The sequence below is a fragment of the Hemibagrus wyckioides genome, linkage group LG05, assembly GCF_019097595.1.
Source record: "Hemibagrus wyckioides isolate EC202008001 linkage group LG05, SWU_Hwy_1.0, whole genome shotgun sequence".
Classification (NCBI taxonomy): Eukaryota; Metazoa; Chordata; class Actinopteri; order Siluriformes; family Bagridae; genus Hemibagrus; species Hemibagrus wyckioides.
This window is the reverse complement of record NC_080714.1, coordinates 6,239,418-6,255,455: the sequence shown is the minus strand read 5'-3', so window position 1 is coordinate 6,255,455 and position 16,038 is coordinate 6,239,418. Positions and strand designations below refer to the sequence as shown.

The 16,038-nt window shown below is 39.8% G+C and overlaps 2 protein-coding genes across 4 annotated transcripts; both read right to left on the bottom strand.

The window, feature by feature from the left end:
* Positions 1-586: 586 nt before the first annotated feature.
* On the bottom strand, positions 587-11,034 carry got1l1 (glutamic-oxaloacetic transaminase 1 like 1). Its single transcript, XM_058389781.1, has 8 exons — positions 10,784-11,034; positions 9,128-9,309; positions 7,028-7,139; positions 5,585-5,802; positions 4,951-5,101; positions 3,863-4,028; positions 2,699-2,841; positions 587-1,626 (listed from the first exon to the last, which is right to left on the bottom strand). The coding sequence occupies exons 1-8, from the start codon at positions 10,902-10,904 to the stop codon at positions 1,487-1,489; spliced, it is 1,233 nt and encodes a 410-aa protein (XP_058245764.1). The 5' UTR covers positions 10,905-11,034; the 3' UTR covers positions 587-1,486.
* Positions 11,035-11,251: 217 nt separating this feature from the next.
* Positions 11,252-15,604, bottom strand: npm2a (nucleophosmin/nucleoplasmin, 2a). 3 transcript variants are annotated; one of them, XM_058389786.1, is made up of 6 exons: positions 14,101-15,604; positions 13,365-13,482; positions 13,189-13,271; positions 12,079-12,189; positions 11,896-11,989; positions 11,255-11,816 (listed from the first exon to the last, which is right to left on the bottom strand). In XM_058389786.1, exons 2-6 carry the CDS (start codon positions 13,462-13,464, stop codon positions 11,743-11,745), a joined length of 462 nt encoding a protein of 153 aa, XP_058245769.1. In that variant the 5' UTR covers positions 13,465-13,482; positions 14,101-15,604; the 3' UTR covers positions 11,255-11,742. The 3 variants fall into 3 exon arrangements, with proteins under 3 accessions (XP_058245767.1, XP_058245768.1, XP_058245769.1); XM_058389784.1 differs by having other exon boundaries at positions 11,252-11,816; positions 13,189-13,482; XM_058389785.1 differs by lacking the exon at positions 14,101-15,604 and having other exon boundaries at positions 11,254-11,816; positions 13,365-13,503.
* Between the last annotated feature and the right edge of the window lie 434 nt (positions 15,605-16,038).

Below are 16,038 nucleotides of genomic sequence, written 5' to 3'. Positions count from 1 at the left end.
GAAACGTTAGGAAACAGAGAATCATTACACCTCTGTGCAATATAAACAGTAACCACATTACCAAGCAGGATGAATGGAAATGTCTTTACATACATATTTTAACCTGTGGTTATTATTATGAGTTCCCAGAGGCATCTCTAATAAAAATGTCATAAAATATTTTTCCTGTAGCCAGTTAAGATCATCGGTGCAAATGAATAAATTAGGTTTTGTGATGGTTATCTATGAAAGCACCTCGGTAGAGAAATGCCTTCGGGTTGAATAAAAGAGCTGCTGGGTTGAAATCGTTATCGTTATTAAGGCTGTGAAATTATACACTTCTCTCCTGCATGGCATCAAATTGAACTCGGTGTACTTCAAGACTTCAACACCGGAATGGGCTGCTGAGTTTATTTCAAGGTGGCTTGCATTCAATTACGAAAAAGCTGCCAATTTATTATTTAGACATTTATTTGAAAACATATCAAGCATCCGGGTAGAAACATAATGGATTACACTGCTGTAATGACTGCGTTGCAATGTGACATGTATTCTATTTGATTGGGCTACAGATGAAATGCTAGTGACTGAGTGTCTGGATTTAATTGAACGTGTTTTTCATAATGATCTTAAGAATGTCTCATGATTCAGACGCAAGATTCCACAAAGAAAGATAGAGGAAGATGTTTTATATAACATTTATTGAAGGAGTCTCCAAAAATCAGTGCTTTGTAGCAGTCAGGATAATCTTCAGGATATTGCACTTCCTGGTTTCTTAGTCATGTGACGAGTTGTGCTTTTTTTCATCTTAGTGATAACATACAGAATAAAAGAGTGGCTAAGGAGGTTTATAGCTGTTATAAGGTAAGCGATAACTAACATGATTTGCAAACAACTTCAGATGTCGCTATAAGCTGAGATCTATTTAATGCAAAAAATCTACAGCCTATTTTTCTAGACATAGAAAGACATAACTATATGATTATCCAGCACAGTAGATCGACATGACGTGTTTCAGATATTCTGTACAGTGGAACCTCAGCATAATGCCCTCCCTTACGAATTTTCAGCTTAAGAATTGACATCTTCGTATATCGCCGTACGAAGCATTTTTAGCATAAGAACGAACCAAACCGAAAGCCGGCTAAGTTGCGCGTACGCCCGAGAGCCGTTCAAAACTTGTTTGCGTCAATGGAAAGCCAAGCGAAGCTAACCGAAGAGAGTTTACTATGTGAATTCTTGTGTGTTTTTTGTTGACAGATTGGGGGCGTGGGTGATCTGTTCTATTTTTAGCCCAAGCTTGGTGGCACAACTTCCTGTGAGGACCCTTGACTTGGAATGCTCGGCTTGGGTCAGTTCTTTGAAAGCAGCCATACAGTTTACATACGCTTCATATTGATAATATTGGTAATATTTTTGGGTGGCTGGAACAGATTATCTGCATTCACATATTTTCTAATTCAGTTCATATGCCGAGGTTCCACAGTAACTGTCTATGCTGTGTAGGTCAGAGCTGAGAGGTCAAAGTCAAATGAAGAGATTCTGCCACGTAGTCCAGGTTAGAGCTGTTGATGGCACTCACGTTGAAGCAGCCCCCCGGGAGCAGATACACGTGTCTCTGCTTCACCAGAAATTCCACCTGCTGAACTAACGGGCGAAACGAATTAAATGCTTAGAAACAGGCAACCATTTATTAACCTTCTGTTCAACCTTTCCTTTCAGAATCACTTCCCACTGGATGAATCACTGATGTAAAGCTCTTGTTCAGAATTGTTTGGCGAAATTACGCCCCCCCCCCCTTTCTTTTTACAAGCACGAGTCCTAAATACTGTACTGAACAACCTCAGTCAGTGAGTTCATCTTTTTTTTTCTCACCTCGCACACTACCAGTGTCAGATGGACACCACTTACAACAGACATCATTCCTGCATTTGCATTCGTGCTCATTCATTAGCGAAAGATCAAGACAAAGATTGCCAGCGAAATGACATTTCATGCATTAAAATTCTTTAAAAGATTTCACACACACTCAACCTCTCATTAGACAGCGAAAGTTTTTGAAAGGACAAGCGTCTCTTCTCTAACGATCTGAAAAGAGCACAGACTTCAAAATTCTCCCATTACAATTTAAAGCTGTTTCAGATTGTGTGACTAGCTCGCTAAATTGATCATCCGGAGATGCAGAAGACAGAGAATTCAAGCTTCTTAAGAGTTTGACTAAATGTCAGAAATAACTCACAGATTTTGACAGATGTGCGACTGGGTTATTGTTTAGTCATCGTTTCTTCTGGCAAAAGGAGGCATGACTCAGGATTCTGTCTCGACACAACCATCAAACGACCACAAGAAGGCTAAACCTTTTCACTGTTAAAGAGTCAGCATCACTCTGAGGAAGGAAAACCGACATGCTAACAATCTCAGATCAGCTTATTCACTTCTCTTTCTTAACCTAAACCAGTACAAGGAGATTTGAGACTCGCGACAGCTTAAAAATGAACAACTTTGTAGTCTTTGCAGAGCACTTCCACATCCACAGTGAAAATCTTTCCCTCTTTACTTAACCCCTGTGTACAGAACAAAACGTGCTGTTCGGTGACTTCCCAAAAAGTCGATCTCGGTCTTGATTTTCCACTAATGAATCTGTGATCGTAGTCACACACACTGCTGTTAGAATTTAGTCGCTTTATTGAATTGATTTGTTAACACACACATCGCTCACCAGAGAGTCCAATACAACAGTAGAGTCCTCCCGACTTCATCAAGTTCTCCCATGCAACCCGGCTTCCTAACAGCCTCATCTTCTCTCGGAGACGCTCTTTCGTCAGCGTGCATCTCTCCACTGTGCCTTTCAGCCCTTCCTGCCTGACAGAAAAGCCATTTAAAGCAGTCGCTTCACAATGTATCAAGCCTTTTCACAGTAGAACTGATGTATTTCACTTTTGGAACTAAGTTGGAGATATTTAGTTCATTGTGGTCAGATCCAGCTGCTTCTCTGGATTAAATCAGTCAGATTATTAAAGTTACATGCATATAATTCATGTTTAGGTTGCCAGATTTTTCTTAACTAGAAACATCTGCGCTGTATTTTTTTAAGCAGACACCTTTTGATGTGAAGCCGGGAAAATCAGAAAAAAATGAACTAAAGACAGATTTGGTGGATTTTAGGATCTGATGATGGCCCTACATGGACAGCCAAGAGATACATGGGATTGCTGTGGATGGAAGGTGCAAGAGTTGATATCGTCAGCAAGACAGATTTCATGCTAAATAGAATTTAGCATGAAATCCTAATCCTGAATCCAGAATCCTGGTTATTTAGCTGCACTTTTGGACCATATAGTATACAGTTATAGAAAGATTTCTAATCACACTCTCCAGTGTCACCCAAATAAAGATAAGGTCCCCTTATGAGTCCGGTTCCTCTCAAGGTTTCTTCCTCAGAGTTTTTCCACACCACCATCACCTCTGGCTTACTCATTAGGCATACATTTAAAATTACAATGTATAATTTATATATTTCTGTAAAGCTGCTTTGTAACAATGCCCCTTGCTATACAAATTAAAATCGAATTGAAGTTTATATGGGCAATAATTCATTTATAGTGTGATAATATTCTAAGTATCATATATTAACCTTGAATATGGCTTTCCATAGTTTCCGGATCTGCAGGAATTTCAGCACAACATACTGTCAGAAAAGTGTCTACTTTGTACCTTTCTTTACATTTCGAAATATAATACAGAATTTTATTTCACTTGCATTTCTTGGGTCAAGTCTTTGGACCGTATTCAAAGTACAAAGTCAAGCTATAAATAAAGGCCCCACTGTTTCCAAAGTACAATCAGAAATGATGAACTGTAAAAAGAATTTGAACAGAATTACCATTCCACCATATGTGCAGGATTGCTGAGCACCGTTGTCACCACTCTGGCACCTTCCACCGGTGGGCGGGACCAGAGCGTTTGGACGATCTTCTCTGCCTGGGATTGGATGGCCACCAGATCTGTGTTTTCCTTCAGGACACACAGGAGGTGAGCCACTCTCTCTCCTGAGAATGTGGAAAGTGAAGGATGAAGTGTAAGTCTGAACTGAAAGATTTCACTGAACACATTCGGTATAATTTTCCAAACAGAGGCAGACTGTCTGTGGAGTAATGTGTAGTTACACAATGTTACATCTGGCTGTCTGGGTTAAACGAAGAAACAGAATACAAAAGCTATAGTTTTTGAGTCAAAACATACACACAAACTCATTGATGAACACAACTTCCTCAAGCTAATCAAGTAACTTCATCAATAGTTGGATATAAAAATTACTCATAAGGGCTATACACTGATCAGGCATAATATTATGACCACCTGCCTGTTATTGTGTTGCCAAAATGACCCACTGAGGCATGGACTCCACTAGATCCCTGAAGGTCTGCTGTGGTATCTGGCACCAAGCAGATTCTTTAAGGCCCCACCTCGCAAATTAACAGGACTTAAAGGATACTTTTGATAGATACTGTCCACTGCAGAGCGGGAACACCCCACAAGAGCTGCAGTTTTGGAGATGCTCTGATCCAGTGGTCTAGCCATCACGATTTGGCCCTGGTCAAACTCGCTCAAGTCCTTACGCTTGTCCATTTTTCCTGCTTCTAACACATCGACTTTGAGGACAAGATGTTCACTTGCTACCTAATATATAAAAGTGCAGCTGCTGGTTCATGAGTGTGTCATTATGTCTGAATACTGCAGCTCAACTCTGAATACAGCCTTTAATAATCTTGTGCTATTTTTATTTTATTTACTTATTCATATTATATGGGGTTGTGTCCATTGTCTAAAGGATACTTGTTGCATTTAGGGAAAGAAAAAAAGTCATCTGTATCTACTGGGCAATACAACTGTTCATGGTGTTACTTATTTATTTTATTTTATTGTATTTTCTACGAAGGTGTACTGCTATATTTCTACATTTCCTCCTACCATACAGGTTGAAGTTGTGGGAGAAAGACTGAGCACACAGCACTTCCATCCCCAAAGATACACAATATCTCAGTGGCCAGGAGTCTTCATCTATATCCCTGCTGTGCAAACCCTGAGCTGGCAGTAAGAAGAAGGGCAGAAGCTGACGTTTCTGAGAAAGGTGAAATAGAGAGCAAGTGAATAAAGATGACCCTGATACAACATTCGTGATTAAACAATAACATGTCAAAGACTCGCGCCCTACAAGAGTGCATTCTCATTTTTCTACAGATTTATGACTGCTAACTATTATAAATATCTTAAAAAAAGTGCTGAATTAGCTTAATTGCTTTTATGTGTATTTGGGTTATATGTATAATAAATAAGGGTGTGTTTAATTATTAGTGCAAAGTGATATACTAAATGATTTTAAGATTAAAAAAAACAAATATTTTAACATTATTTTTTACCTTTATTTGATAAAGTATTTATTGTACAGGGTGGCATCATATAAAAATGGACTACACTGCAATATAATATTAATATAATAATACTACGGGAGAATTGATCAGATTTTCAATATATTTTATTCGCATGTTTTTTCGAAAATTGTGACTACGTTTGTTACTAAACAGAAACAAAGCAGTGCCTTTACCACCAGGATTTCAGTCACACGTTTCCATTCGTCCTGCGAGAGATCCGCTCCGGTGGGACAGTGTCCTGAGGCAGACAGGACCACCACGCTTTGTTCCGGAGCTTTCTCTAGGTCTTCCACCATTTCCTCCACACACACTTTGCGATTCCTGGCGTCCCAGTAGCGGTGACGCTTCACCGTCTCGATGCCGGCTGCCTCGAATATACCAGGTAATGACTCTGTGAACAAATAAATGGAATTTAACAATAAAAATGTTTTTGGTATCAGTGCAGTCTTATCAGTGGTAGCTGTTAAAGTGCATTTTGTATGCTGATACTAAACATGTTAAAGTCTAGATTTCTTGTAGTTGTCTGAATTCATATCTATGAAGTAGTGGGACTGTGTGAAAAGCTGAAGCTAACCCTACAGCACAATATCATATTATATACTGTTGTTTTCTCTGCTCTTCATGTTGTTAGACCATCCTCGCTCACATATTGTACTCCTCGATATAGAGGTGTTCTCCTACTCCTACATACAAGAGGAGGAACGGCACATAGGTTAGTGATTAGTGCACAGTGACAGTGTTTGATGGCGCAGTTTGATCAATTCCCTGTTCACCTGGTTCAATTTATCAGTCCATTAACGGGTCGGTTTTTGTAACAGAGCAGTAAGAGTCTCTGTTTTTTTTTACCTGGTATGTCTTATGAGCTAGATAGGCTACCATTTATTTAAAGTAAACAGCCCTTTTATGGAAGGTCTTTGTTCATTACTAGTACATTTCCATTTATGGAATTTGGTAGATGCCCTTATCCAGAGCGACTTACATTTTACACTGATCAGGCATAACATTATGACCACCTGCTTAATATTACAGTATATGTTGGTCCCTCTTTTGCTGACCTGTGGAGGCATGGACTCCACTAGATCCCTGAAGGTCTTCTGTGGTATCTCGCACCAAGATGTTAACAGCAGATCCTTTAAGTCCTCTAAGTTGCAGGTTACAAGACTTAAAGGATACTTTTGATAGATTCTGACCACTAGAGCTGCAGTTTTGGAGATACTCTGATCCAGTCATCTAGATATCACAGTTTGGCCCTTGTCAAATTCGCTCAAATCCTTACGCTTGTCCTGCTTCTAACACATCACCTTTGAGGACAAAATGTTCATTTGCTGCCTAATATATCCCACCCACTAACAGGTGCCATGATGAGGAGATCATCAGTGTTATTCACGTCACCTGTCACTGCTCAGAATTGGTAAATCTCATTTTATATAACTGAAGGTTAAGTGCCTTGCTCAGGGGCCCAGCAGTGGCAGCTTGGTGGACCTGGAACTCAAACCCTTAACCACTATAGCATGAGGAGAATTCTTTAACATTCTGTCTACTCTTTCACTTTGAGAAGGTACAAGGTGCTAGGGAGTCTTTCGAACCTTTATCCTAGTGCTTCTTGTTATACACACCATCACATGGAGAAGACAGGAGAACATGACCAGCCCAGGATGAGCAGCGCTTCAGTAACTCGGCTCCCAGACGCACGGCTCCGGTGCTGCCCACCGCCTGAACACCTAAAACCTACAGCAAGTGAAGCAATATCAAGAAGCGGCCAGATATAAAAACTCCACACTATAACCTGAGGACGCAACATTCCTTTACATAACATTACAAGCTGGATTTGTTAAAAAGCTTTCACTGCTTCTCCTCCGGCTGACTGTTTTTCCACTGAGAAATAATACAGCATACTATAGCAGTAATACAGTGAAGGTTTTCCTTTTCACTATGGCACGTTTTTCAAATGTCACAAAAGAAGCAATTCTGTCTGTCTATTGCATCTCACCTTTCTTTCCAGTGCAATAACGTCCCTATCTGGCCTATAATCTTCATCTTATTCATCTGTGATGGCTTGCCTTTTATGAGCTAGAAAAGAAAAATGAGAGCCAGCCTGTGTATTTTACTATTATTATTTTCAATATTTGTCTGCTTACAATGGGAGCAGAATGTTTAAGGGGCAGCAGTTAGAGTGTGTGTCATCTCGTAGACCTGAAACACTCAAATTTTATCAGTGTTGAATGTTTATTTTTATTTTATTTATTTATTTATTTTTTTTTATTCAATATTCGTGCCAAAAAGCCCAGACAGATCAACTGGAGCACGCTGTGATTAACAGGGTTATGTTTCTGGGCTACAAAAATAGGTGATTTATCACATTAACTGATTAAAATTAGTCATATTTACAGAATTTCTTTCGAGTAGGCATTCATAGGTGATGCTTTGTGCATTGGACAAAACTGATGTTCAGTATTCGGTGTGTTTAGATGCTTATATTCCTTGTAATGAGGTTTGTACTTCCATTTGAATGCGTCTTAATGAGAAAGATGAAAAAACTGCCAAATGACTAGTCTCAGTAGATTTAATTGAAGGTTCCTACTATAAGCCTTGCTGACTGGCAGAAATGAAAACACGGGTATTAAAAAAAAACCCCAAAAAACAGTGTTTAGCTTTTGAATTGTTTCTCATTCCTACGGCTTCACAGCTACCACCTTGTGAATGCTGGATGGATTTCCAATTACAGGGCCAATGTCAAGTACAAGCAAGGAGATTTCACCCCTAGTGAAAGCTACAATTATGTGAGTGGAGGAAAGTCTTACATGGCAGGCCCCACTATTAAGCAATTCAGAAAGAAATTACATGGAGGTCAAAATATCTCTCTGTAGCTGTGCCTGTCATCGTTGTCGTCATTTCGCGTAACCCAGACACGTTCGTCTATTACCGTCTGGATGATGACAAATGATGGTGCGACAAGATTACATATTTACATATAAGAAAGACCGGGCTTTGGTTTACAGATCAAACCAACATCCAGTCAAAGGCTTCAAAGTGTTCTTGTTTCTCGTCTAAACATCCTACAGTGTGTAGATATTGTCACTGGTGTTATCAGTGTATTCAGCTGGCAAGTCGTCAGCGACTAATAAAAAGCTCAGGGATTTTAACGAGCAATTTCAACAAACAGAGTCGTATCTCATACAGACAGACCGCAGCGGTAGGGCGTCGGTGTCGCAGACGTAAACGTTGTAAAAGAATTCATTAATAAATTGAGTTTTGCATAAACGTGACGTGGTGTTGATTACGACTAAACACGGTCAAGTACTGGCACTGGTAGGAAGTGTGATTATGCTTGTCTAAAAGCCACCAATAGGAAGATGGCACAGGATTACAGGAGACTCACAGGACAGCTCCAAGTGGTGAAGGTAAATGAGACAAGCTAAAGGACAGAATACAAAATACACATAAGCGCCTTTTTGAATCGAGTTTCCATTTATGTGAGCTTGTTTTCTACACAAGCCCAAATCACTCTGATTGATGACATCAGCAAAAGGTACTGAAGTCATTTTCTGGTGAATCGTTACTTTTTTAGAGGATCGTCATTTAATCTGACATGGAAAAATGCACATTATCCAGCCAAGATTTTACTGGGACAATCTAAAGTGTGATAAGAAACGTTCACTGAAATCACAATGACTACACCAGATGGTGTGTGTCATACAAACAGAAACAGACTTCACCCTGTTCTCCACAATGGCACGGCTATCACGTCCTAAAGCCAGCTGCGCCGCCCTGCTGGTGAATTCTGGGATTCCGAGTGGAGGTGGGTACTCTGGGATAAGGGTAGGGTCAGTGGCAATTTGCTGTTTGATCTTCTTGATGAGAGGATTCACAATGGGCTGACCATTCTCACCCAAATATTCTGAAGTAGAAGAACACAAAGTTAATGATTAGTGCAGTAGAGGTTCTCATGCACGGTGCCAGTGTTCGGTGGTGCAGTTTGGTCAGTTCTCTGTTCACCTGGTTCAATTTATCAGACTGTTTACGGGTCAGTTGGTGTAGCAGAGCAGCGAGATCGGTGGTGATATCTTTGCTACTGGTCATGCCATTCATAGTGATTATCCTCAAAATATCTGAATAAACCACATCAAAATGCACATGTAAATGCAGCAAGGATAAACAGATTTAAATCCAAGAGCATTTCTAGAGGTCTGAGGTCAGATATACTGTAAATGAACCTGCATGACAACCAGTTAGAATTAGAATTAGGTTTGCTTCCTTTCCAGAAACCGACCAATCATATTCTATTTTAATTAAGACGCATGAAATGAACAGGAACGTCTCAGGTGCATTTACTTCTGGAGTTTGATGTGAAGCAAATACAAATTAAGAGGCATGAAATGAACAGGAACGTCTCAGGTGCATTTACATCTGGAGTTTGATGTGAATTAAATCTGAATTAAGACGCATGAAATGAACAGGAACGTCTCAGGTGCATTTACTTCTGGAGTTTGATGTGAATTAAATCTGAATTAAGACGCATGAAATGAACAGGTACGTCTCGGGTGCATTTACATCTGGAGTTTGATGTGAAGCAAATACAAATTAAGAGGCATGAAATGAACAGGTACGTCTCGGGTGCATTTACATCTGGAGTTTGATGTGAATTAAATCTGAATTAAGACGCATGAAATGAACAGGAACGTCTCAGGTGCATTTACTTCTGGAGTTTGATGTGAATTAAATCCGAATTAAGATGTATGAAATGACCAGGTACGTCTCGGGTGCATTTACATCTGGAGTTCGATGTGAAGCAAATACAAATTAAGAGGCATGAAATGAACAGGTACGTCTCGGGTGCATTTACATCTGGAGTTTAATGTGAATTAAATCTGAATTAAGACGTATGAAATCAACAGGAACGTCTCAGGTGCATTTACATCTGGAGTTTGATGTCAATCAAATCCGAATTAAGACGCATGAAATCAACAGGAACGTCTCGGATGCATTTACATCTGGAGTTTAATGTGAATTAAATCTGAATTAAGACGCATGAAATCAACAGGAACGTCTCAGATGCATTTACATCTGGAGTTTAATGTGAATTAAATCTGAATTAAGACGCATGAAATGAACAGGTAATTCCGAGGTGCATCTACACCCGGATTTTGATGTGAATTTAATCTGAATTAAGATGGATGAAATCGAATTCCAGAGTAAAAAAAAAATCTCTTTTTGAAATTGCCTTCTGGACATTTCCATCTGCATTTTATAATCCTGATGATATTTAAGACCCACGTTTCTGAATCTATTTCAATTTTTGGATGTTGTACAGTAGCCCCTGAGTTAATTGATGTCTCGCGCGCGCCTGCAAATCCGGCAGTTGCGTCACTCACCCCTGCCCGCGAGGCAGACCTTGTCAGGATGCGAGTCACGCTGAAAATCTGCCAAAAGTTTCTCCTCGGTGTTGAGCGTAACCCCGGGGGTGTCCCGGAGGGCAGAAAGCCAGGAAACCATTACTATGTGAAATGTCGTTTAACTTAATAAATGTAAAAGGATTCGGCTCTCGCGATATTGCAGGTGCGTCGCGTGAACCAATGTGGCCTACGTGTGTTTACTAGTAGTTGCTAAGGTAGCACGAGACGTTTCTCGGTAACCGGCAGCCATGGTGCATGTCCTAAACCGCATAATATGCCTAAACATACTAGTCCACTACACCATGCATGGTCAACTGAAGTGTTTAGAAGGAAATTTGGGACGCAGCCCGTGTTACAGCTTGTTTAAAACCTAGTGTTAGTTTACAATTATAGTTATGCTGATTTCATGGACACCCCCCCCCCTACACACACACTTCCCTGCCCTTCTTAATGTTTTATTTCACACCCAGTCTGATTTGCATCAGTGATAAAAATGACATTTAATTGCATTTTCGTCACACACACACAAAAAAAAACCCCAGTCACACTTTTCATATTAACAATACAAATCACTATTATTCACGGTCAGACAGATGATCAAACCCACTTCTATTCATATATTAAGACGCATCAGTGAATTCAGTGCGGCAATCATCGTTGCTCTTTTCTAATTTGCATCGCATTCATTAATTTCAGCAAGTAAGCACTTGACCGTGGGTTCATCGCCTGTATCTGATTAGTGCTAAAAGAAAAGGCAGACAAATAACATCACAGCCTGCTGCCTAAATATACCAAGACTCTGGATTTGTTTCCTGTGACATATTTCTTTCATTCCGAATCATAAACATCACATCACCGATCCCACACATCCAAGCTGTTGTCAACATTTTGATCTCAAAAAATGCTCAAATTCATCCACACATTGGATTGATGATAGTTCAGTCTGTCAGATCATCAACCAAGAAGCTTCCTCCTCCATCCTCCTCCTCTTCTGTATTTTCAGTAGGATTAACTGAAAAAACAAAAATGGAAAATATAACTGTTTATTAAAACCATACCCAAGCTATATACACTACATACTTGGTGCTCACGTGTAATGTGCTGTGCAGAGATGAAGACCGGCCCTTTGCCTGAACACAAATTGAAGGTAACAGGCGGCATTAGCTCCAAGGCAGGGAAGCTGACCTGAAACACCAGATAAAGTGCGTGATCAAGTGCATGCTGCATAAATGTACTGACCGAGAAATTAGTTTGTTAGATTGTGATCGACTCACTGTGGGCATACAGTGACGCAGGGTCGCAATCGGAATAGGCTTGGACTCGCCAACTCCGTCAGATACAGCAACTACATGCAGCTCATCACTTGCCTGTGCACTCAGGCATATCTGTACCAGCAGCCGGAGAAAGTGGAATTAAATTCTAATCACCAATCTTGAACTGTCTGAAACTTTAGGAGGGTACATTTGCTGCTCTTGCCTTTAAGTAAAAAGCACATTTCAACCCACTTGAAAAAATAGGTAGAAAAAAAAAAAAATAGACAACTTGCAGTTGAGACACCAAGATAGGCCAAACGAATAAGTGATTATTATGCTGTCTGAGTGATTCTCTAACCTGTAATAAAAAATATGGGGAAAAAAAAGCTGTTGCACATTTTCAGAAGCTCAACACAAACAGAATGAAGTAAGAAAGTTGATCATTTGCATTCCCACTGAAACTTGTTACTCACAGTACAGCTGCTCACACCATTTATTCCAAAATTGCAAATTTATACACAATATTCCACCCATGCAGCAGCAAATTCATTTACCAAGCGTGGAACAACTACCCACGTTTCAGACAGTTCAGGGACGTAAATGGAAGTTAACACAATGAAGAGACTTGAGATTATCCACTTTTAAGGTTTTTAATAGCATCTAGAATCTGGGCCAGATTCATCGACCCATATGTACTAGCAAAGGATTGCAGTTTTGGGCTCAACTGTATGCTCTGGTTCATATCATGTTTTCAGCAAAGATGTCATCAAGGTTGAGTTGTTGCTGTGTTCTGGGAGCCAGTTTTGGATGAGTTCGTTGCCATTGTTCCATGGCCATATGCGGGCCGAACGAAAGTGGTACGGGTTGGCTGGCACTGGGCCATCTCAGATTTGGCACAACTAATAATAGTATGCGAGTTTTTCATCGGGGATGGAAAGAACGGATCGGATTTTCACACAGTATTGATCGGGTCCACTTATCCTGTCTTATCTTCTTTTATTTTAAGCCCAGTAGGGAAAAACAGCATCTTGCTCTATTCGAGACACATTCTAGACATCTTCAACCTAAATCTGGTTTCGGTCCAATCCAGGGCAGACGATCAGTCACTTATGAACAGATGAGTGATCTTACTGTTTTGATGAAGAACTGGTTCTCCAAAAGATCATCTTCTGCCTCAAACACGACTGTGGTTTGGCTGGAACTGAGCTCACATCCTGGATAAAAGACAAACACATGAATGCAGAGTGGCTGGTGGTAGTTATTCGAAAACAAAAAATAAGGTAAGAAATAAAACAGCCAGGTCCTACCCCAGTGAACACAGACTTTATCGGAAATGGATGAAGAGCTGGTTACGTCTGACAAATCGACTGAAGTTATGGAAATGTCTTCAGCAATGCAGGTGGTCATTTCTTTGAAATTTCAGACCTCACAAGCAAAATGCAGAGATGTTCATGGGTGATAGTTGTACTTATGAAAGTATTTGGTGTTGCATTTAAGCCACAGAATAGCTTAAATTGATTAAACATTCGTTATATGCCATGCAGTCATACATTAAACAAGTCATTATTACAAGTATGACATGCACGTGACTTCAAACTTAAATGCTACATTCAGTTCAATTGAGAGATCTGTTTTCATTAAGCTCAGTGTTTATACCTTCTTAATGACTTAGATCGTTATGATTTTAGTGCTAGGACATTTTAACTTACTGAAAGACGAGGCGAAATCAGACTCGAAGACGCGAGTGATTAATGAAAAAAAATTAGTGAATGAATCTCAGGTGTTTACTGAACGCCGTAAAACAGCCTGATAAACTAAAATGGCCGCCAGAGGGCAGCGCGAGACCTTTAAACAACATGGCTTCCGCGTGGAGTTGGCTAAGCATGGAGATGTTAAATGAATAAAAACAAAACCTGTTTGAATTTTGGACGGACTTAGTGTTCTGCTGCTTGTCATGGTGAAAAGACTTCAATTCGAAGAAACAAAAGTGTTTCTTAAACTAAATTATGAAGTTGAAAGATGCTTAGGTCAGGTATGGGCTACCTGTTCCTTCAGAGGGTCAGTGACTGGCGTCGAAAAGTGACAGGTTGCTGATTCCTTTGGGGTTCCATTGAGCTCTTTAAACTTCTAAAAAAAAATCATTTAAAAGCAGTTAACAAAAGCATTCCCGTACCATTGAAAAACGTGTTAACTAATCTCAGGCAAAAAATTGTTGAAGTAAATGACCAGATACACAAAATGTGAACTTTCATCCATGCTAATATCAAGATGACATTACAAACAGTCTAAACATATTTTTCTTCTTCCGATGATCTTGAGGAAATTCGGGATAAAACAGTAGTGAAGTGGTTGTGAACTATTCTAACCATTAAATACCATTAAATTTTAGTTATAGTAGACTGGGGTGATGAAAAATACTGTTTTCTATGTGTGTTTAGAGGTTGTCACACACTCATGCTCATCTAGGGGGAATGTTGCATAGTCTCTCTACATGTTTTTGGACAGTGGGAGAAACCTGGAGAACCTGGAGGAAAAATATATGAGGAGAACGTGCAAAACTCACAAACAGACAGTAACCTGAGCTCAAGATTGAACTCAGGACCCTGGAGCTGTGGGCCAGCAAGAAGTTGTTGTGAAGGACAATTTGACTATGTTTATAATGCATTTCACACAAATGGCATCAGAATTGTGGAATCAGTTTTGTAAGAAGGAAAGTTGGGAGGTGTGCATGATGTACACTGGTGCAGTTCTGAAGTAAAAATCCAAAGTTGGTTTAAAACACAAAAGTCTGTATAAAAAAAAGCACTACATTTAGGTTCTGCCAAAAACGGAAGAGACATGCAACCACCCGGAGGTCATCACATAGTGATCCACCGCGACTACACTGATAAATATCAGCCTTTTATTAATGTTAATTATGGGGCCCTTGATAAAAGTTGCTATAATGGCACATACACATGGTTCCACTTAAAGAGATTCAAACCACAGTAGCCTAGCAGCATCTTTAAGTGATTGTTTAAAGTACATAACAAATGAATGGAAGAGAAAAAATGGGGCTGATTGAAGACAAAAGAAATCTCCAACATTTGCTTCAGTAGTTCCTCTAAAAACCGCCATATCTTAACATATTAATGTTAACGAATTTGGACCTGTTCACTTCAAATCCAACGCTTTAATCGAAAAAGCATGTTCCTGTTCTCGTTCTTATTCAACAAAACCTTTTTATACTCTTACAAGGCTTACAAGCTGGATGCATATGGCTGTCTGAGCTGTAATTGCTGTAATCCCTTCTGCCAGTAAAAACACTGAAGACTCTGCTGGGATTTTGTCTTGCATCAATTTGCCCTCTTTATTTAGCAATGCTTGACTTTAATAATAATCAGAAAAAAATGCTGTAATTGGTTTCACACGGAATATGATCATGGTTCTTGCATTCAGTCGATAAAAACACATGATTAACACACACACAAAAAAACTACGATCTTATGTCCACGTTGTCATTTGAAAGGCTCACACTGAAACAGATTGTTCACGCTACCTGCCCGTGTACGTTTATGCAGCAGTCGGACACCATTGAGCATGCAGCCGGATGCACGGGGTGAACACGAAGCACTTTGTCTCGCATGCAGGAATGCAGAGTTTATCTTGTATGTAGCTCTGTTCAACTGTAAGAGTGACAAAAACAGCACTGATAACAAGAGGCAAATTCTTCTGCTTCTGTTGTTGGAACTGAGATCAGGGGTCACCCTGGGATTGTAAAAATCTTTCATTTGCCCCGTCTACACTAAAGTGTGTAAGGTGCAAAGAAGGATTGCATGCATGAGGCACAGGCCATTGTATTAAAATTTGTAACTAGTTTTAAACACTAAGATGTTAAGGGTGACATACAGAAAAATGAGGGTATGTTATACAACAGTCCACTAATTGGTTTGGTCCATCAGCGTTTGTGCTGCAAGTATAACAGCACTGATGCATTTCACT

Bases quoted from the DNA above. Each gene is read 5' to 3' on its own strand.
- npm2a (XM_058389784.1), bottom strand. From the start codon at position 13,464: ATGACCACCTGCATTGCTGAAGACATTTCCATAACTTCAGTCGATTTG. The intron at 12,190-13,188 runs GTAAGATCACTC...CTGCTGGTACAG, and splicing joins ACCAGTTCTTCATCAAAACA to ATATGCCTGAGTGCACAGGC. The intron at 11,817-11,895 runs GTGAGCACCAAG...TTGTTTTTTCAG, and splicing joins CTCTGCACAGCACATTACAC to TTAATCCTACTGAAAATACA.
- got1l1 (XM_058389781.1), bottom strand. From the start codon at position 10,904: ATGGTTTCCTGGCTTTCTGCCCTCCGGGACACCCCCGGGGTTACGCTC. The intron at 7,140-9,127 runs GTGAAGTCTGTT...CACTTGCTGTAG, and splicing joins GTGCCATTGTGGAGAACAGG to GTTTTAGGTGTTCAGGCGGT. The intron at 5,803-7,027 runs GTGTGTATAACA...ATTTGTTCACAG, and splicing joins CCTGTCTTCTCCATGTGATG to AGTCATTACCTGGTATATTC.